Here is a 22,940-nt window from a genome sequence, read left to right on the forward strand (position 1 = left end):
AAATAAACTGTTCCCTTCCTAAGTTGCTTTTGTGTTTATCACAGTGATAGAAAATTAAAATCTAGAACAAAGATCCAATGGGTTATCTAGTGTTTGTTGTAAGGTCCCATTTCATCACCTAACCAAAGAGAGATAACAACATTCATACACATTAAACTGTTATGGCTAGTTTGGTAAGTTTTAAATGAATGTGACAAATGGCAGATTATAAAGTATAATTTCAAATTAAACCTCTGACACTCAATTTTTAAAGGCAAACCTATTACCTTTTAGATTCTTGTTGAACACTTCTACTATCTTAGTGTGTACACACAGACAATGCACATCCACAGGCTGCAGCATCTAGATCGTGGTCCGTGTGGTAGGTAAATGTTTACCCCTGCATTTTTGTCCATGTTCCCGTGTTGAAAATTCTCTCCCTTCCAACTCTACAGAAGCATGGTTCCCAGCACAGCTCCTTCACCAGCATTACCACCAATTACACTTCCTTCAGTGAACTATTCTGTCCACACAGGGTTCCATGAAGTAAGCACCCTCCCAACCCTGTCTCCACCTCACGAGAATTGCTTCTTGTATGCATGACGTTCCACAGGTATGTATGTGTGAACGAATAAACAGTTTAGGGGCTTAAAGTTTCTCTAATAGTTAATCATTTTATTAAAATTAACTCTTAAAAACAGTGTCAAATAATGCCAGACCAGTCTACTTAAATAGGCCAAACTAAAATAAAACTCTAACAAATAACATTTCTTTTACATATGTATTTCACAGCATGAGTACACATTGCCTTCAGAGAAAGGTGCTTGATACCGTCATGTTTACTATTTTCCACATGGGCATTAAACATTCTCATTACATGATGAGACAATTTGCTGGTAAACACTTAAACACACACAGACACTGGTTTCAATATTGCAACATATTTTTGGTCATAACGAAGGAAATACATCAAAATATGACACTGGCTAATATTTTACAAGCAAATAATATTTAACGCTGCATAGTTTATACAATAGGCTGTGGCAATAAATAATATCACCAATCTCATCAACTGGCCACAAAAAGCCTAACATTCATTTAATTGATAGGAAATGTTCTATTGGTGTAGTTTCAACATAGCTTTAAATGTGCCTTATTAACCTTAAATACATGAAAAGAAAAAGTACTAAACTAGACTAAGAAGGTATGTGTTGCTTAACTACACATACGCCATGTCTAACATATTACATTCCTGACAGAAAGGCAAATACTTTAATAGAAAAACTAGCAGTCCAAAAAATGTCAATGTGCAAATGGTGAGGAAAACATTGCATTTAAATTTGCACTCATTTGCAAGTTACAGTACTAGCTCAGTATAAACACTAACGGGGGAGCACACTCAGCAGGGAGGAGTGAGAGTGGCCAGGCCTGCTCACAGTTAGGAAGTGTTTCTGGTGGTCTAGAGCGTCAACCCGGGGCTATCCTTCATTCAACAAGAGACAGCGGCATGCTCCATCCATGATGAGAACAGGAAGGAAAACGTGAGTCAGCAATGCTTTCTTCCTCCATTTGGTATAAAGGCCCTGCTCATTACTGTAACTTACTGTTAGCTAACCTCAAGTGTTTCTGAATCAGTGTTGTTACATGATGTAAAGGATAGCTTCCCTTCATACGCTACAAGGTAGGGTTTTTATGTTTTTATGTTTTAATACGTCAGTATACTGACAAGATGCATGCACTCTACCGACCTGGGTAGGCAACACTCAGAGTAAAACCCAGCTTGCATCAGAGTCAAATTCCACACAGACTCTCTCTGTTGATTTCAAGGTGTTGACTGTCGTGGAAAGCAGAACTGCCTAATTCCTACATTATACCTTTTAACTGAGAGGTATATAAAAGAAACCCCAAGCTCTCAGACTACAGAATGTCAAGAATTCGATTAGGGATGTTAAAAGCACTAGGCAGAACCCTGGTTTTCAGCGTGCCGTCTGCACCACAGGAGAACAGCCGATTGTCCTGGCTGATATCAATCTGCATGACTCCAGCGCCAATGTTCCGAAATATGGACTGCTTAGCATGCTCACTCTTAAATGAATGAATCAGGCCATGACCTGTCAATCTCCATACCTAGTTAAAAAAAATATGATGAATCATTAAGATGAGAGACCTAAAGTAAAAGTATAGCTCTTATTTCTGTTCCTTGGTGCAACTAATTAGATCAAAGCCCAACTTCCTGCTGACTGCTGCTTTCCTAGCTGTCGACCTAACAGGAGGTGACAGTGCCACCCACATAATTCATATCCTATGTCAGATTGACTGCTTCTCCAAGTTTCTCTCATCATACTCCCTCTCCCTCTCCCTCTCTCTCTCTCTCTCTCTCACACACACACACACACACACATCTCTCTACTAATTCAACCAAGTATTAAATTCAATAAAATATGTTTCCACCTGCAACTAGGCTCCAAAACAAAACAGAGGAAGTATGGTATTACTTCACCCACCTGGAAACACCCTTCATCTATGAGGACAGAGGTAGGAAAAAGGAAGAAAATTCCAAGGTACCAAACTAATTTTGCTAAATCCACCCAGGTGTTAATTAAACCCATACTGGGCTAGTGGCATATCTTGTTAGCTCGGCTTGCCTAGCACCGTGATGTCCTGAGGTCAAATCGTCATCACCAAACAAAAAACCTCAAACACTTTATTCAAAATAAAGCCTCTTCGTCTTAATATTTTGTGATATAGGACCATCACCCTTGCACACGTTAAGCAAGTATTCTACCACTGCGGTGCGTCCAGCCCCTTCCAGGCTCAGGAACAGTAGCCGAAACCCGGTGAACTAGATTATCAGCTGGATCTCCAAAGCAGGATGGTTTAGAAAGAGCCACATAGAGGTTAAGGGTACAGTGTGGTGGCATGTCAAGGACATCTAATACACCAGAAGATTTTATTCAATGCCTCCAATTCAGAGTTCAATGGTTGCTTTGTTTTGTTTCTAGCAAGCAGTTGAGACAGCAGGGAAAAGACAATGTTTAGTGTAGTCTCCCCTCCTGTGCTTACTTACTTTTATATTGCCTTCTGCTGAGCCTGTAGTGAAGTATTCCTCACAGGAGTCCAGAGCCAAAGCCTTAATAGCGGAGTCGTGTGCCTGGAAGGTGTGCATTAGCTGTCTCTGTCTGATGTCAAAAATGCAGATGTAGCCTTTCCTACCCCCAGAGATTAGGAGTTGTTGCTTGGGGGCATATTGGAGTACTGTGGCACCATGGTCATGACAAGTAAAACCTGAAGGAAAAACAAAACAAAACACCAGGAGACTTTCCCAAAATGTGTAGCTCGTGGTTCTGATGTTTAATGTTCTGATGTTCACTGCTCACTTTTTTCTTCCCTGCAATGACCTGTTTGAAAGTGGACATGTTGAGGATTTGTCCCCAGCTACTGGATTCAGTCACTAAGAGTTAACAGCCACGAGGGACTCTGGCTTCAGTTCTCCTGAAAGAGTCATACTTTGATGGCATTATTGGGAGTCCTTAGAAGGTGGGCCTGACCCTGGAACAGATCACTAAGGCACTAAGGCCCCTTGGGAATGTATTTTCCTACCGCCTTTCCTGTCGAGCTACTTCCAGACTCCCTTGAAGGGAGGTGGTCAGCTTCATCACGTGCTCTCTGCTGTGAGGTCCCATCTCCTCCCAGCACAGAACACATGGAGGGAAAGAAGCCTCTGAAACCCTTAGCCACTAAACTCTCCTTCCTGTGTCTGTCAGGTATTCTGTTGCAGCAACAAAAGGACAAATAAAAAACTCTAAAGAACATCCATCTTTGAAGTCACAGAATGTCTGAAACCCTGCACTTAAAGTGCTAAGTCATACTAAAAACCAGTTTCTATCATTATAGCAATATGAAACATGAACAGAAAAAGGTTTTTAAAATGTCCTGAGTTGTGTGCCTCACACAAACTGTGAAAAGCATCATATATGGGACAGCACACTGACCTCATTAATACATACTGCACACATGCTAATTTCTAGCATTTTTAACAGCACACAGAAGCAGGAGCGCACAAGAGGCTAAGCTTCCCAGTGGTGCACACACTTGTCACTACCCAGCACCATTTACCTGATGCTGTCCTCATCCAAAGAGCCAGTTCTAAGTAAGAGGCTTGGCCTCATGCACCTGAATACTTTCAACCACAAGCTAATGAGACGACCTACTGCTACAGAAGGATAAGTGTGCTCTAAGCATTTCTAGCCAATGGCATCACAGGGGGTATTATCAGAACTTTTAAAAGATAAGGGCCTTGTGGAAGGAGAGTAGGTCCCCATTCTTCTCCCCTTTGCTTCCTGGCAGTCATGAGGAGAACACCTTCCTTCACCCCATATTCTCTCCACAAAGTACGTCTCTGCCACAGACTCAAAGGACAAACAACAAGGGGCTGGAAGTGCTAGACAAAATAATCCTCTTCTCTCTGTGCCCCTCCACATCAACCTGGGAGCAGACACTCAGTTCTTGAAGTAAAATCAAACCTAGAGAGCATTCCTTGATAATATGTCATAGAATCACCCTTTAACTCACCGTGAATGAGGCTGTTTCCAGGTGATATCAGTGTGTCCCAGAGGCATACGTTTCTTTTAAAGAAATAATAAAGCAAACCAGAAACAATTATTCAAAGTCACCAATAAGGAAAAATGTTGTCAAGAAAAGTATTTTTACTTATTTGAGATGTCCAACTAGCATGGGGTGGCTTATCTCTTCTAAGAGTTTATCAAGTATCAATTTCATAAGGTCCCTGTCATTGTCCCCAGCCCATCTCTTTACGATTACCCTTCTGGAGAAACTGGGAAATGACTTCCTCAGTACAAGGACACTGCTATATCCCTGGGAAGTAATCGCTTCAGGTTAACAATCCTGTTCATAGCACGCAGTGAGGGAAGACAATGTGAGGAAAAATGCAAATGATGACTGCAGCCATGTCACACGCTCATCAGAGCTAATGGACTTTATGATGACTGCAGCCGTGTCACACACTTGACAGTGCTAACAGACCTTTTGATGACAGCCTTTTTAAAGACTGTCACTTCAGCAAAAAGTGATACATGCTACTAGAGACTACATTAGGATAAATGTTTGTTTTGTTTCTGGTAAGGAAAGCTATGGTGAGGATTAATAAAACACAAAACATATTCCTTGGATTAAAAAAGAAAGCCTACTAAATAGAAATCTTCACTTTCTAGGGAAGATAGCATTGGGGTTAACTTTCTCTTATTATTTTGTTTCAGTCAACCTACCTATTGTCATTGGAATGTCCAGAGGTTGCAACTAGACTTGAAGAGGTGATAAATGCAAAGTCACTTGTGGCCTTACTGTGGCACTGCCAACTCTATAGAAAACAAAATATAGCCAATGTTATCTAAAAATCCAGTAGCAACTGAAATGATAACAATGTTCCACCAATAATGTGTAAGACTTTTGAGTGATAATATATACTTAAAAATTTTTATGTTTGTTGTTTTTGGTATAGGATCTTGTTATGTATGTACCTCAGGCTGCTTTAAACTCATGACCCTCGCCTTCCCAAGTGCTGCACTGCCACACCTGACAAGAAGAGTTTCTTAAACTCAGCATGGATGGGGAAGAGAGCATCCTCCGGGGCCCGAGCCCGGGCCCAGCCTCCTCCAGACTAAACAACCTACCTCTGTGGCTCAGAACTAAAACTTGCAGGCCACTGTGCATCCAGAGGCCACATGCCAACTTTTCCTTCTTTTTAAGTAGAAGATAAAGACACAGCACTTCAAAGAATTTTAATGTACACAAAGAACAAATAAGTCAGTATGAATTAGCTGTGACTGTTCCTCCCCATTTCTAGTCCTGCCATTTTTTTAAAAGGCTAGTACTAATTTTTTGAGCTTATAAGGTATTAAAGGTTGTAACAATTTGACCATGCTGATAATTTTTTCTTGCTGAGGAAGCATCAGGTTTGTAATCAGGTTCCCAATTCTCAGGTAAAATAGTTATAATTATTTTCACATCAGAAAGTCTTAAGCTATTTAAGAATTCAATAAAATAAAAAACAGACTGACAAATCAGAGACCAACCACTCCGACAGAGAAACATTCCGGTGGGCTGCCCACCTCCCAGGTTCCCTCCTGCCAGCATCAGCATCCCTCCCAGCCTATCCCCAGCCCTGCACCTGGCTATTTACTGTGCCCCAGCCTCCAACTGGAGGAGAGACTCCCTGCTCTACCAGAGACCATGCAGACAGGGAGAGGTGCAGGTAGGCTTCCCACCCACAAGACTCCCCAACTTTCTTGCCCGTTGCCTACTCTTATCTCCAGTACCCCATTTTCCTACTGGGGCAAAGGCTCTCTGCTCTACTAGGAACTAATCTGGGACTGAGAATCTGCACTACCAGAGACCAAGCAGACTAGGAGAAGTCCACGTAGGCTGTACACCATCCAAACTCTCCAACAATCTCACTATCTCAGCATCCTTCCACCCTCTCAGCTGCCTTGCCCCAGCCTTCAACTGGGGCAGACAGAATCATTAGGCATGTGCCAAAGCCTATACTCCTCAGAGCTGGAAAAATGTAAAAGAAAAGGGGTGGGGCAACTAGGAGGAGAGGTGGGAGGGGAAACTGTGGTCAGGATGTAATATATGAGGGAATAAAAAATTTAAAAACTTAAGTAAGTCTCTGAAACCTCTAAGCTCTTAATTAAAAGTTTACCATAAAGATTTAGTCTAAAGTAAAAAGTGATAGCAAAAGGATATAAATATTTACATATTCCTTTGATAATATCCAAGAATTTAAAAATTAGAAAAGGCTGATAAGATACGTTGAATTAAAGGTTATATTCTTTTACCAGGCATGGTAGCTACTGCAGATCTTTAACCCGAGTACTCAAGAGTCAGAGTCAGACAGATCTCTATAAGTTTGAGACCAGGTTGGTCAACAGAGCAAATTTCAGGCCTAAGGCTACATACCTTGTCTCAAAACAAACAAACAAACCCCAAAACAAAAACCATTTATTTTAGTTGGGCAGTGGTGGCACATGTCTTTAATCCTAGCCCTTGGGATGCAGACACAGGTGGATCCCTTAATTTGAGGCCAGCCTGGTCTAAAGACCTAGTTCTGAGACAGCTAAGGGTATACAGAAAAACACTGTTCTGAAACAAAATAAAAACAATTATTTCTTATTGTTTGGATTATAAGAAAAAAAAAAACACAGGTCATGTTTTCCTCTAAAAGGAATATTCCTATCTCTCACATGTAATGAAGGAGTTGGAAAGGAAAACATGATCAAAATATGTTATATGAAAGACTTCTAATAAAAAATGTTTTAAAAATCTATATACTTTAGAAAGGACTATTTAAAAGCATTTTGGTTCAGAGCTTTCTGAATCTCCATTTACTTATACAATGTCAAAAATTCCACCCAAGCCTGGAGAGTTCAGAGGTTAAACTTGCATGTTGTTCTTCCCCATATCCACATGGGGATGTGAACCCATCTCTAATGGCCTCTTCTGACCTCCGGGAGTGTGCATACACACATGTAGGCAAAATATAAATGAGAAAAACGCAAATATAACTGATAAAAAATATAAGACCCACACAGGACAACAAAAGCTTTTGAATGTAAGCCACAGCCCCACCACATGAAGGCATAGCAGTGTGTGTCATCACATTAACATGGTTGTGTCAAGTAAAATGTTAATTACATCATGGGAAAATTACATAATAGCTCATCTATTTCTCATGGACATTCAAGAGAGAACTGGAAAGTTTTAGCTGCTGCAACAGTTGGAAACCATGACTATATAGTTGAGCCTGTGTTCTTACTATAAAGATTAGACTGATTACTGAAGTTTGGATCACTCCTTTATCAAGTTTTAAGGCAACTGATTATGTTATTTAAAAGAGTTCATTAAAATAGCAGTCACGTGACTCTCCAATTTAAAAAAACAAAACAAAACATGGTTGTGGGTAGGTGTGTGAAGAACTCTCAGGGTTAGATTACCATCCAAGAAAAAGAAAAAATTCTGAAAGAAATTAGTACTCAGAACCTGTTTGAATTTTAATTATGTGCTTAATGAAATTCTACTACTATGAATTTAGTTCTCATAAAATAAAAACATATTTTAAAAAATCGTTTCCAAACTGGATAAACATACTGTTAAAAATATTCTGAGTTGGACCACACAGAGAAAAACACCCACAGCTGCCCTTTAAGGTAAAAAGTAAAAGTTGTTTGTTGTTTTGGTTATTTCTGTCTAAACTGAGGATACAAATGGATGGCTCAAGCTAGGTAGAGCTGTCATTTTCCAACAGGATGACTACTGAGAGCCACCACTAAAAGCAGACACGTACCAACAACATGTTCTCTGCATTCACTCTGGAAATGTGAGTGGCACTTACCATGTAAGGTTTAGGGTTTGATGCAGTTTGGTTAACTTGCCAGATACTCAGAAAACCTTCTCCGTCCGCAACACCGCACTGTAGGAAGGACATGAACATCAAACACAGGTTTGCAGAATTCTTGCCAAAGGTAAAAGACTATGACAGAGGTTTGCTCAGACCCCACTTCACAAACTCCTCCTACAGCTCTCCCTGTGCTTCCCACAAAGGCCAAGTGCCGCCTTCCCTGCCACGTTCTAAGTGTACACACACACACACACACACACAGAGCCTTCCCTGTCACCTTCTAACTGCGCGTCCACACACACCCTGCATTTCCCTAAGCCTCCACAACAGAGGAAAGGAAACACTGGGTGTCAATAAAACTCTAGCAAGCTGGCAGACACCAACATCACTGGGGAAGAAGTAGTTTTCTTTCACAAAATGCTGAAATGATTAACTTGTTAAACTGCAGTAAGTTTTGCAGAAAAGAGGCTACATAAACAGAATTCCGCAAACAGCCTGCTCAGTTTAAACCCAGAGTCATTAAGTTTTTTTGATACAGTTTTAATAGATATTACATACTCAGGATTCAGTTTTTTTTTTTTTTTTTGGATGCATTCAGCACTAACTCCCAGGAACAAACCTTGTTGCCTTGTGAATTAAAATATAATCTAGTAACCCTTGCATTGCCAGCTTGACGGAAACAGACAAGTTGCTGAGGTCGCGTCCACTCAAACATTCGGACACTGCCGTCCTGGGCCCCTGTGAGATCTAGACACAGAAGGTGAGCAGTGAGAAACGGAAGGGTTTTAATAAGTCTAATTCTTCAAAAGTCACTTCGAACTCTTGGATGACAAACAAAATACTTACAGTACTGATGGACGGGGTGTGATGTCATTCTCTTAACATTATGTAGATTCCTTTTCATGAGCTTTAAAGGGAGGAAAACTGGGTTTACTCTGTGCACTGATGAGGGAGGGGGAAGGAAGAGCAACCCCATGGCATCCCTGTGGCACTCATCCCCGTGAGAAGCTTTAGCTGAGACAAGCCCTGCTGAGGGGTCTGACATGTTTAGTATACACTTCTGCAAACAGAAGCAATCACTTACTGGTACAGCCCTGCCCTGTGAAGACATTACAAACAGCTTCGTCTAGTGACAAAGGGACTCTCTTCCAACTACCCCCTCCCTGACAAACATCAGGTTGATTTTGGGGGTGGAGGTGGGGGGAATCTGACTAGGTAGCCCAGGCTGGTATCCTGGTGATATTTAGAATATGAAGGAATAGGACTCCTTCAACTATAGTGACCAGGAAGAATTAACTTTCAGTAATCTGAGGCAACGTTCAAACTTTAAAATGACTTGAACTCCTCTCTGTCTCTGCTTTACCACCCTGTCTCAGTTGTTCATCTGGAGAACAGTAACAGCCACTCCTACCTGTGACGGGCGGATATGCAGAAAGCATGCACTGGGAAACTCAAAGCAAGCTATTCTCATTTTTAGGATAATTTCTTTGCCAAGCAACTTCAACACACTCCTTGAGGAGGCCACACTCAGAAAGCATTCGTGTCTGGAAACAGAAGACATACCACAGTAGCCCCAGTGCTGGTCTGTCCACTGCCTAGCCATGGCAGAGATGGAGGTGGGTGTGGCTGGCTTGAGGAATGAGAGGCTGCACCAGGCTGGTACAGGGTTGTAGTGGAACCACGGTAATCAATATCATCTGAACTGTGGAGGACAGTTGCATGTTACTGGGGAAGTTTATTCGCTTTTAACAGAAATCCAGCTATACAGATTCTATACAGCCATAAAGATTCTTTTTAAATGGTATCTCAATTTTCTAAAGATACAGATTTAGGAAGGGTTTGCTTTTTAAAAATAGTTCTTTGGCAGTTAAAATATTATTTTAAAAATAGAATAAAAAACTTAGACACAAATCCAAATCTAGCCAGTATTAACACTTTTTTCCCATTAAACAAAATATAAACTCAGTCTAATATATTATCTATGTGAGCAGCTTTATTGCTACAAAATTAGAACTAATGTTTACTCTAAAGTATTTTAACCCTCCTTGAGTATTTATACACAGTCACTCATTGCTAGGAAAGGGAGAGCTATTTTCTTCAATGGCACAGAATTGGCAATATGCCAATGGATCTATAAACAACCATAATGAAATCCACTCATGCCAATGCACACACGTGCACACGCGCACACACGCGCGCACACACACACACACACACACCATGAAAAGAGAAGGGGGCTAGCTGAGAAGAAGGAAAAGGTATCAATTATGAGTAGGGAGGGTAAAGAGGCTAGCAGAAATATGATCAAAACATATTATGTATGTATGTATATACATATATATTAGAATATCATAATGAAACCCATTATGTATAATTAATATATAATAAGAACTTTAAAAAGTATTTACCATAGATTTGAGTAAACATAAATATTAAGTGATTTCTCATATACAGGTAGCCCACATATCAAATTACTTTATTTTACATTAATTTAGTTGCTTGGTTTTTATTTCTGTGTATGTGTGATAGCTCATGAAAGCTGAAGGCTGAGGCAGGTGCCTTCCTCAGTTGCTCTCCACAGCGTTCTTTTGGGGCAGGGTTTCTCACTGACCTAGAGTCCCCTGTTCCTGCTGGCTGGAAGGCTGGAAGCTCCTGACCCCGCTCTCACTGCCCTGCAGTGCTGAGACCCTTACTGCTCTCAGGTTTTACAGGACGCTGGCATCCGGGGCAGGTCCTCATGCTTATGCAGCAAACACTTGGCCAAACCAGCTCTCTCCATGCCTTCATTTGCTTGTTTAAAGACAAGGCCATGCTATGCAGCTCACACTGGCCTTGAACTTGACAGCCTCTTCTATCTGCCTCTCCCAGAATCACAGGCATGAGCCACCATGCCCAACTATGCCCTCCTCTTAGATGCAACTGAGCCCAGGACTCTTGCATCCCAGACAGGCACTAAGCTAGAACCCTAACCCAAAATTATATTTTTAAAGAAGTAAGAAATACCATTTTAAAGCTTTCTTAATAGCAGGCATGGTGGCACCTGCCTGCAGTCTCAGTCTCTGAAAGGTAAAAGGTCGAGATGAGGAGTTCACACTCAGGGTAGCCACGTCTCAAAAGTTCTCTCTCAAAATGCCAAAATCAAGTGAAGAAAACAATCTTAAAACATTCATTTTCATCACATACAAATGTGAGTGCACGCTGATGATGGAGCTGTAGACTACATTAGATGGTTCCATCCACTCTGAACTCTGACTGAAGCCTGGTTACAGACTATCAAAAGAGAGAACTGAGCATGGAGAGCAGCCCTGTGGACAGTCCTGTGACATGAAATTCCTGACTGGAGAATAGCAACAGGAAAAGCAAGCATGTAGGAAAAACTTAAAATTAAAAAGTGCTGCAAAACTCTTCAGATGAAAACTAAAGTTGCTGGCATTTTTAGCTGTAAAAAATATGCTTTATCCAAAGTAATACTTAAACAACACTGGAGGATTAATGTGGTCAGTTCCCAGATCAGTCTGTAAACGTCTGCAGACTACTCTTCTGCTTGCACTGTCCTGGCCACTTCAACCACTGACTACTATATAACTCCTATTTCCTTGAGGTAAATGTCAGAGCTGCAGTTTTAAACCTCAGACCTCCTGACAGAGACTATTCGATTTAAATACTATGAAAGTTTAATGGGAAAATTATGAGTAATTTATAAATTTAGTATAAATGAAGGCTTTTATTGTCAACTAAAACAATTATGTTTGCTTCTTGCATAACTGAAGAGAGGTATATCTTTCTCATCTCAACCACTTAGCAGGTGTTTACTAAAGACAATAGCATTTGTTTTTATTTGTTAGTTTGTCTGTTTATATTTTTAGTTTTTTACAACAGGATTTCTTTGAGTAGCCCTGGCTGTCCTGAACTAGCTCTGCAGACTAGGCAGGTCTTCAACTCAGAGATCCCCTTTCCTCTGCCTCCCAAGTGCTGGGATCAAAGGCATGTGCCACAACCACCCAGCTGACAATGGCATTTATAATTACCCCTCATGAGCCACACCTTTTCGACTCTCTGTCATATTCTTCTCCAATCCATATATATGATTGACAAGCCAGTAGAGAAGTGACATCGAGTTCTTGAACATCATGTGTTGAAGCCAAAACAATTTCATTACAGTTTGCCTATGAAGCAAAGGCAGAACAATGATTTGGCCAATTTCACTAAAAAGCAGAGCATAGTCTATAGTGACCACAAGGTTTACCTTATTAATAGAGAATGCCATGATCATGTCAGATTCCTTATGAATGACCTTTGCCTTCCCTCCTGGGTATCCCAGATCAGCTTCGACCTACAAAACATTGCTGAGGGTTAGTTGTTGCTGCATGACTCTCCATGGACACAAGCATCCCCCAGGATGACAGCTGGGGAAAGGGAAACTGTAGTAGCAGTAGGAAGAGTGGAGGAGCATTAGTGTGCTGAGAATTAATTTTAGAAATCTGCTTCCATGTTCTGAAGCTCTGTAATCAAATACCCCAATTATGAAGAGTCCCAATGTGATTGCATGGTTATGATTAAAATGTTTTCACAGTTTATACATTTACGTTAGCTCTTCTAAAATGTGCAAATATTCTGTAATAAGAGAGTGTGTGTGAGAGAGAGTTTGCGTGTGAGTGAGTGTGTGTATGTCTGTGTGTCTCTGTGTTAAGAGACACAGTGAAGGGCAAAGTCATAGGAAGTCAAAGGAGAGCTGTGTTATGAAACACTTTAAAGGAAAGGTTAGGAAATTGGAAACAGAAAAAACCCATAGAGATCAGGGAGAAAAGAATAGAAAATAGAACAAGTGGGGCATTTTTGAGAGTCAGAGATAAATGGGAAGCAAGAGATAAGAGTCAAAAAGAAAGACCAGTTGTGCTTTAAGACAGTCTAGAAACTATGACAGAAGTGGAGATGAGAACAAGAAAGAACCCATAGCAGACCAGAGCAGAGCAGGGCACAGGGCGCGGCCTCTCCTCCATTCAAGGTGGTCTGAGAGCAAGGCCTCTTGGTCAGCTGGGCAGCTGCGGTTAGCATTAGAAATGAGGGGTTAGCTCCAAGAACTCTGAAAAGGGAGCTACAGAAAGGCACGAGAGACTACCTTGATGTGGCAATCTTCTGCTACGGAGTTGTGTTTGACCTGCTCCACATGTTCTTCTACAGACTATATAACACCACACCGTCACAAACACAAAACACATGCATAAAATGAAATAATAGAGATAATGAAAAATTTCAAACTAGAATGGTTACCATACAAAGATGATAAAACTGACTTCAAAAAATTTAATTGGATAAAAGATCAGATCAACAAAGCAAAACCAGCCTAACTAAAGTTATCACATACACATGAAAACATAAAAACTACTTCACAATTAAAACTTACTATTTGTATACCGCTTTTCTAACTTAAAGTTCTTAAATCTAAAATCTCTAAAAGTAAGACCTACTTCTTTTAATGTTGTTTTATACACATGTACATATTGATATACGTGCACATAGAGGGGGGAGGTCCTGTGGAGGCCAGAATTCAACACTCAGTGGCTTTCTCAATGGCTCTCCATCGTATTTTTTTGAAACAGGGTCTCTCACTGAATATGGTCTCGTCCTTCACTAGTCAGCCTGCTTTCCACATCTGCCTGTCTGGCACCCAGCTTCTAGGTTACCAATGTGCTGCTGCACCTGGACTTCTCTGTGGATGCTGGTGATCAGCCATGCACAGCAAGCAATTTCCTGCCTGAGCTGTTTCCAATCATGTTATCAGTTCCCATCCACCTCCTTTTTTAAAAAAATAGTCTTGAGGATTGAAGCCACAGCTTCACGAATGCTAAAAGCATACTACCTTTTGTTTTATTGAGACCTGATCTCAACAGCCTGGGGCTGGAGTTCAAGATCCTTTTGCTTTTACCTTCCAAATGCTGGCATGGCAGCAGAGGCCACCAAGCTCTGCACTCATCACTGTTGGATTCTTACTCATGAATGGATCTGAGTAATCGTATAACCACATCATTCTCCTTGTAAACGAGAGGATGAGGCATAGGAAGAAAGCATACTTGCTTGCTCCCTGGTGGACAAATCCTAGGCAAGGTACAACTAGAAATGTTTCTCCTCTACGGCATTAACCACAGAAGGCATGATCAGAACCTGAAACTTCTCCCCAGTGTTCCTGATGTGACCATTTTAGCCTAACAGTCCACTCAAATCCTCTGACCCTCCTTTAAGGATCCCGGGGACGGGGGTGGGGGTGGGGGGGGAGGCGTTGTAGCAATGACAATGACATACCCAGGAAAACATGTGAGTTGTTCTACTCTGAGAACAACTAACGCAGTGAAAGTCAACCACTAAAGAATGGCTTGCTAAGTCAACCAGCTGGTTCCACAAGTTTAACAATTTCACAAAAGCTTGATCTATGGACTATTTTTCTTTAATTTATTTGATGAGCTATCTTTTTATAGTATGACAAAAATTTCAAATCATGGATTGGCCTACATGTCAGTTTTTGTCTTTTATTTTAGATTTTAGTTCTTCAAATTTTTACTTGTGTGTGTGTATACATGAATGGATGGATGGATGGATGGATGTGGTTTTCAGTGTGTATATACCACATGTTTGAGGGTGACCATGGAGGCTAGAAAGGGTGTCAGATCTCCTGGAGCTGAAGGTAGAGGTGGTCGTGAACTGCCAGACATAGGAGCTAGCATGGAACTCAGGTCCTCTGAAAGAGAAGCAAGAGCTCTTTCTTAACTGCTAAGCTCTCGCTAAGGTTTTTTTTTTTCTTCCTGTTTGTTCTCTCTCTCTCTCTCTCTCTCTCTCTCTCTCTCTGTCTGTGTGTGTGTGTGTGTGTGTGTGTGTGTGTGCTTTAGGGATTTTATTGATCAATTTATCAAATTTGCTGATAAACAAAATCCTACTCCAAAACAAACAAGGATAAAGCACACCTGTTAAAGATTTTATTTCAGAGACTAGTGATTAGTTTTTATCTTGCTTTAAATATTTTCTAAAATTCTTTTCTTAAAACATTTCAACAGATACTGCAGATCTTGATACAGTAGCCATTAACTATGTAGCTACTCAAAATTAAACAAAATTGGAAGTTCAGTCATATGGGCCACATTTCAGTGCTCACTCACGCGTGAGTGGTGAGATTCTGCAGGGTGGCACAGATGGAGAGACTACACAATACGAGAGAAGAGAGTCACTTCATTCAATATACAAAAGTCAAAAGGAAATTGACAAAAATTCTCTTATCTCAACTCCAAATTACATCATACTCCTCCAGCAAGTTAGGAAGTACCTGCTCTACCTCTGCCCCACTGTGGTCTTCACAGGGACCCCTGCTGGGACTCACAGCTTGGCCTGCTGATTCTAAGACCACAGAGCCTGCAGGATGATGGGAGACTAGGGATCTGTATGCTACAAACTGTACCAAGAATTAAGACACAGTTTTTATAAACTGTTAAGTTTAATGATTTAAAGAACTAAACATTCAGGAAATGTAGCCCTTCAAAGATTTGGCTTTGGAGAGTAACTCACAGCCATTTCTTAGATTCCCATACTGTATAGAATCAGCATCGGTCACCACTGGGAATGCTATAACCAGAGGCAAGCAGTGTACCTCTGAGTTCCCCAACTAATACACTATCAGTAATTCCAACACCATTAGAGGCTCATCAGCACTTGAAGGATTCACTACATCTCCTTCTTTCTATCCTTAAACACAGAGATAAAAGACAAAGCTGTTCTTAAGGACTGGCCATGGGTACTATCCATGTGCACAGACAACTACTGAACAAAAATGAGGGTTGTAGCTGCTGCCCTAGGCATGGGAAAAGACTCAGCAGTTCTACACTCGACCTTGGGAAGCTGCCTCAGACAGTTCCTCTCCATTTTCACCTTTCTACGTGAAATACAATTCATTTTTCTCCTCTCAGACTGAGCTTGCCAGGCCTTTAGTTGTCTGATACTATTCTGCATGCTCTGCAGTCTGCCCACTGCCTCACTGACGGCACTGAAGTGCTGAATAAAATGTCTTCTAAGGATCCTTTGCTTAAAGGGCGATGTTGTAACTTAAACTACACATTTAGAGGATCATATCAGAGTGCGGCCATTTGTATGTTAGGTTCCTGCATTTACTGCAAAGTTATTATAGGTGACTGCCCAACAGCAGTTATTTAAGGGGATTACCAACTGTCACTTGAACATGTGATTTACCATGGAACTTACACTGTTTCATTGCTGTGAAATAGAAATATGAGATTCATAAAAGCTCTCCACAGTTTAATAAGCTTTGGCTACTACTCATGTGTATGAAAAATAACAGAGAAGTCCTATCCAAAAATAAAGTTTCACAAAAAAAAAAAAAGACTGAAGAAAAATTACAACAGAAACAATACCTCACTCTGCTTTCTTTTCTTAGTGAAAATGTATCTAATAAATGTCTCCTGAAGAACTTCCTGTTTGACAAGGAAATGCCAGAGTCGTTTGACTGGAAGTGCAGACGAATCCCGGGATCTATCGAATGAATGTTGACAACCAATCAACTCACAGTAAACACAGCATTTGCAGACACTTGCTTTAACTGCTCCAAATTCATTCAAACAACACAGCTGTAAGTGCAACAAACCACAGCACTTATTTCACTCTTAATTTTAGTTTTCCTGAAAATAACTACTTGGCCTAATAATCCATTTTCCAATGACACTAAATGAACTGGGGAAGAAAGCTATCAAGTGACTCATTATTTTCATTTTAAAATTACACTTTAGGTTTTCCAGATAGTAAAAGCACATTTGATAAATATAACGTAAATGACAGCATTTCCAATTACTTAAGGCTATCAGTTTGGTTCTTCAAGCTGGTGAACACTATTCCTAAACATGGGTGGTTCCTTCAAAACAAAGCAAGTAGCTAGCTGCTTAATCTATTTCAACATTACACATTGTGTATGTCCAGATAGCACATGAAAAATCATTTTTATTTACTAGTTAAAAATAACTTTTTATAGCTGTGTGGATTTTATTTTCGATTCTTTATCCTAATCCATCTGGTGGACATGAATATGTTTTTGAAAGCATGCTGCTCATTAAAGCAACAATAAGACCTTTCTTTTTCCTTTATTAACTTATCCACAAAAAAACCCCAATAACAATGATTGCATATGTGCAGGGCTATTAAATCTCCCCCAAGAGTAAGAAACACAGACGAAAACAAAGGAGTATTTCCCTATTATAAATGTCATTTATAATTTCCTTAATTATAAGACTATTCTGAAGGCTACTGGCATGCTCTGGTAAACCAAGCTATACTATCATCAGAATCCTAAGACGCTTCTTACTTGAATGGAGTGTTTTCAGGCTCTAACATTGCTTTATTTCGGAGAATAGCTGGCCCAGCTCCCACTGAGAGGTCAGTTGGGTATGTGTTGACATAGTTAGGGGGTGGACCTTCAAAGTGATCCATTTTCTCCTGCAGAATCTGTTCCCAGTTCTCCAAGTTTTTAATGACAGCGATTCCTAGCGGTGATGTCACAGGGAGCTCTAGAGAGTAAGAAAGTCAAGTCACTACATGCCTGCAGAGTCTAAACTCTTGGGGCTAGACTTCCAAAAATAGACATCTCAGTCTTGGGAGAATATTCTTTTTTTTTTTTTAAGATTTATTTATTTATTTATTTAATATATGTGAATACACTGTCACACTCTTCAGACACACTGGATGCCATTACAGATGGTTGTAAGCCACCATGTGATTGCTGGAAATTGAACTCAGGACCTCTAGAAGAGCTGTCAGTGCTCTTAACCACTGAGCCATCTCCAGCCTGGGAGAATATTCTTAATCTTAGTCTTAATACTTTCAACAAAATGGAAGGCAATAAAACGAACAGAGAAAAGTGTGCAGCTTTCCTGTTCTGGATTCTCATTCTTTCAGTCTGCTGGGCAAGACTGCAGTGCTTTATCAAATTCTAACCATAGGCTGCAGCATGTAATAGAGAAGACTTTGCAAAATATCTAATGCAGCATTTTAAAAATATTAAATGGCCTTCTACATGGATTTTGAACATTAATTTGATAGCAATTTATTATATTTAACAACATTGACTTTCAAATTCCAAACTTACCAGAGAATTCCAGCCCAGCAATAGGAAAAAAATTCTTGATATTGTGAAGTGCCAGCTTAACCATTGTCAAATGCAGAAGAGCCCAGCTGTTTGGGAAAAGAAAAAACAAAACTAAAGCGCGCTTCTCAACCTAGAAAGGAATCACAGGAAATGAGTAGTCATGCCCTATCAGCTGTGTGGCCCGACTCAGAAAAGCTGCTCTGACTTTTATTACACAAAAGTGAATCCTTTATAGTCACTGAAATATAAAACTTTAGACCAGGCATGATGGTTCACACTTTTAATCCCAGTGATTAGGAGGCAGAGAAAGATGAATCTCTGAGTTCAAAGACACCCTGGTTTATACAAAGAGTTCCAGGACAGTCAAGGCTATGAATAGAGACTCAGTCTAAAAAAGGAAGGAAGGAAGGGAGCAAGGAAACTTTAATAATATATCACATTTAGAATATATAAAAATTACTTAACATTTCTCACACTGTCACATAGAATCTAAATAGCATATCATTTATTGATATGTTAAGTTCCAAAAGCATAAGGTACATTTTTTTCTTCAATAAACTTTTAGTTTTATGATTTTCATGGAAGCTATTCTAGAAACTTACCTGAAAGGTAAAAAAATTCCTAACTTGAAAATATATCATGTTTTATATAGATTCATGGTAATATTAAAACAGACAAACAAACAACCTGAGAACCAGCATGGTGGCAAATGTCTTTAATACCAGCACTTGGGAGGTGAAGGTAGGTGGAGTTTGAAGCCAGCCTGGTCTATAATAGCAAGTTCTAGGCCAGCCAGGAATACATAGTGAAACTCTGTCTCTATTTTTTATTTTTAACTTTTGGGCTGTTTGTTTTGTAGACCAAGCTGGCATACAATGCACCAAGCATTCCCTGCCTAGCTCTGCTGGAATTAAAGGTGTGCATTACCTCATCCAACCACAAGAGTTCTAACTAATACTATGCTTTCTTCTGAAAAAGAAGGTCAAAAGAGAATAGGGGCTCATTTACCTATAAGAATTAGGATCTTGATGCTCCTGTATTTGTGTGTCTGAAAAAAAGGCATCATCCTCTTCATCATCACTGTGCACACTTTCATCAGAATCATATATGACACCACTATCAGACAAAGGGAGGAACGGCTGCAAGAGACGACAAAGCCACTGGTATAAATATGTAATTTGATAATATATTAAATATAGACTTTAGATAGTGCATATTTAAAACGTATTTTAAGCATTGCTAAATTATTTAAACATACAGTTTTATTCTGATTTAAAATGCAATATAGTAAATTGTATCAATCTGAGCAAAACTTTCTTTTGCAGGTTCTAGATTTATGAAAGTCAAAATTACCAGGAGAAAGTTGTCTTAGATTCAATACAAGAACTGTGTAAAGGAAGCTGAAGCCTGCCCCTCACTCTATTCTATTCAAACCAGAGAATTAAAACTTAAGAAAGAGTGAAGAATACTTTTTCCTGTTTTGTCTTCTCTTTGTCTTCTCTGTCTCTTTCCTCTACATGCAGGCCAGAGCCCAAGTGTGCTTTTCCTTGTACTCTGGGCTTCCTAATTCTTTCTCTGAAGCTCCTGCCTCAGTGTGGTAGACAAGTAGCCACATGGCTGACCTCCATGTCTACCTCAAACAGTGTGCCTCTCTCTCTTCGTCTTCTCTATCTCCCTAGTGCAAGCCACTAGCAAGAGCTCTAGTTTGTCCTGGAGTTTCTCTTCTATAAGCTCTACCAAAAGTGTCCTCCACCTTCCTTTTGAGTCTATTCATGGACAAGACTAAAAAGCCCAAGAGGGTGCCCTGATAACCTGTTTCCCTATAACATACAGTTGCTCACTCAAAATAAGTGGGACATTCCAAAATGTCTAATAGAATGTGGTAACCATGAAGGGATTCCAAAGCAGTGACCAAGCCCCCAGGGCTTTAGAAGTCATCGGACTGAGATTTCATACTGTAGCTGCAGCCACTCCGATGGCTATCAAAGGCCTACAAGTGAAATTTGGTGGTCTAGTTCAGCCACAGAGAGGAAGGAGTGCAGGAAAAAGGGAGAAGGGGGAAAGGGAAGGGAAGAGAGAGAGTGGAAGCAAGAGCCCAAAAAGATTCTCCTGTGAGCTTACGAAAAGATTCCAATGGACTCTACTGCAGACCTTGTAAAATGCCCTGTTTCTGTACCCTCCTGGTTTTCCACATAGTCTTACAATGTTAAGCTACTCTGTTAACTTATGCCTGCTCCTGGAGGGGTGGACTCATCCCCTCTGTTTGAAGGGCTCCAAGGTCATCACTTCTCTCTGAGTCCTCTCTTGTCTTATTTCTCCATCACACCTCTATCAAGGTACCAGTCAAGGACTTCCTTTCCTCCCTATGCCTGGTAATTAAAAAAAAAAAAAAAAAAGGAACACTTTCGGCAACCCTTAGATAAAGTATCACTGAAGAAGTGCCCCAATTGCTACATTCTATGACCCACTCAGCTGGAAAAACTACATGGACTATGTAAGACCCTCCCCCCACCAAAGACAGAGACAAAGATACAGCAGCTAATTGAGATGTATGCATCTTATTTTGGATCCTAACTTGCAAACCCAACTATATAAAGACATATACCATAGAAAGGAAAAGCAGTGGCTCAATAGTTAAGACTACAAGCTGTTCTTCCAGAAGACCTGGGTTTGACTCCTGGCTCCCACATGGGGTCTCACAGCTACCTGCAATGCTGTCTCCAGTACATCCAACACCCTTTTCTGTTTCCTTGGACACTACACTACATTGATGTGGCACACAGGCATACACGCAGACAAAACATCTAAACACATAATTTTAATTTTTTAAAAAGCTGGGTGGGCTGGTGAGATGGCTCAGTGGGTAAGAGCACCCGACTGCTCTTCCAAAGGTCCAGAGTTCAAATCCCAGCAACCACATGGTGGCTCACAACNATCCGCAACGAGATCTGGCGCCCTCTTCTGGAGTGTCTGAAGACAGCTACAGTATACTTACATATAATAAATTAAAAAAAAAAANNAAAAAAAAAAAAAAAAAAAAAGCTGGGNGAGGGGNGTACACCTTTTTTAAATTGTCTCTATTGTTTGTTTTTTGAGGACAGCACAGGCTGATCTCAAACTGGCACACTCCTGTGCCCCTATCCCTAGTACCAGTGTGGGATTACAGCTGTGTACCACCAAATCTAGCTTTACAATACTTTAAATGTTTTCATGTATTTATTTAGTGTGGGTGCATCCGTATGAGTGGGTAAATGGGCATTTATGAGGGGCGGGATGGCTGAGGGAAGTTCAAAGTCACTCTGCACAAGGCCTGCCTCCAAAACATTAATTACTTAGGAATGAAATTTCATGAGGTCTGCATTTGCTTCTGACCCCTCAACAGTAAATGAAGGTAAAATGAATTCATCGTCCATCGAGCTGACAATTTGTGAAACTAAGTGGTAGAGAAGGATTTAGGAATTATTTTTCGGTCCCAGGACTCCACTGAAAAGTAGTCTGCACAGGTGAGAGTGTACACACAGAAGCAGACAGCTTCTGGGACAGGTGGGAGCCAAAGAGCTTCTGAGGCAGCGCCCTTTTTGGGCTCCGGACATCCGACCACCTTCCGGTCCACTGCAGCCCGGGGAGTCTCCGGACACCCGCAAGGACCCACACAGGATCCCCCACGGGATCCTAAGACCTCTGGTGATTGGAACACAGCGTCTGCTCCAATCCAATCGCGAGGGACCTGAGACTGCATCAACTAGGGAAGCAGATAACCTGGCCTGATTAGGGGCACAAGTCTCTTCCGGTCCAATCCAGCACCAGGGTTCCTTGTGCGCTCAGTTTCTGGACACCCCCAAGTTCTTCACAGGACCCTCCATGGGATCTTAAGACTTCTGGTGAGTGGAACACAACTTCTGCCAGGAGGCAGGTTCAAACACCAGATATCTGGGCACCTTCCCTGCAAGAGGAGAGCTTGCCTGCAGAGAATACTCTGACCACTTAAACTAAGGATAGAGCTAGTCTCCCAGGCCTCCTGATAGAGGCTAACATAATCACCTGAGGAACAAGCTCTAACCAGAGACAACTATAACAACTAGCTCCAGAGATTACCAGATGGCGAAAGGCAAACTAAGAATCCTACTAAAAGAAATCAAGACCACTCACCATCATCAGAACGCAGCACTCCCACCCCACCTAGTCCTGGGAATCCCAACACACCCAAAAAGCTAGACCCGGATTTAAAAGCATATCTCATGATGATGGTAGAGGACTTCAAGAAGGACTTTAATAACTCACTTAAAGAAATACAGGAGAGGGGGCTGGTGAGATGGCTCAGTGGGTAAGAGCACCCAACTGCTCTTCCAAAGGTCCAGAGTTCAAATNCCAGCAACCACATGGTGGCTCACAACCATCCGTAACGAGATCTGG

The 22,940-nt window shown here is 40.8% G+C and overlaps 1 protein-coding gene across 2 annotated transcripts in view; it reads right to left on the reverse strand.

Moving 5' to 3' along the window:
- Positions 1 to 750: 750 nt before the first annotated feature.
- Positions 751 to 22,940, reverse strand: part of Dmxl2 (Dmx like 2) — a 141,593-nt gene continuing 119,403 nt past the window's right edge. Inside the window, exons 30-44 of one of the 2 annotated variants that reach the window (XM_021171445.2) lie at positions 19,536 to 19,666; positions 18,528 to 18,613; positions 17,748 to 17,949; positions 16,807 to 16,924; positions 13,515 to 13,577; positions 12,642 to 12,728; positions 12,440 to 12,561; positions 9,959 to 10,097; positions 9,242 to 9,302; positions 9,015 to 9,142; positions 8,390 to 8,467; positions 5,265 to 5,356; positions 4,552 to 4,604; positions 3,047 to 3,264; positions 751 to 2,106 (exon numbers count right to left, since the gene is read on the reverse strand). In XM_021171445.2, the coding sequence (XP_021027104.1) occupies positions 1,897 to 2,106; positions 3,047 to 3,264; positions 4,552 to 4,604; positions 5,265 to 5,356; positions 8,390 to 8,467; positions 9,015 to 9,142; positions 9,242 to 9,302; positions 9,959 to 10,097; positions 12,440 to 12,561; positions 12,642 to 12,728; positions 13,515 to 13,577; positions 16,807 to 16,924; positions 17,748 to 17,949; positions 18,528 to 18,613; positions 19,536 to 19,666 (1,788 nt within the window). In that variant the 3' untranslated portion in view covers positions 751 to 1,896. The remainder of the gene's footprint in view (positions 2,107 to 3,046; positions 3,265 to 4,551; positions 4,605 to 5,264; positions 5,357 to 8,389; positions 8,468 to 9,014; positions 9,143 to 9,241; positions 9,303 to 9,958; positions 10,098 to 12,439; positions 12,562 to 12,641; positions 12,729 to 13,514; positions 13,578 to 16,806; positions 16,925 to 17,747; positions 17,950 to 18,527; positions 18,614 to 19,535; positions 19,667 to 22,940) is intronic. The other variant, XM_029481293.1, reaches the window with a different exon arrangement.

This window comes from Mus caroli, chromosome 9, assembly GCF_900094665.2.
Source record: "Mus caroli chromosome 9, CAROLI_EIJ_v1.1, whole genome shotgun sequence".
Classification (NCBI taxonomy): Eukaryota; Metazoa; Chordata; class Mammalia; order Rodentia; family Muridae; genus Mus; species Mus caroli.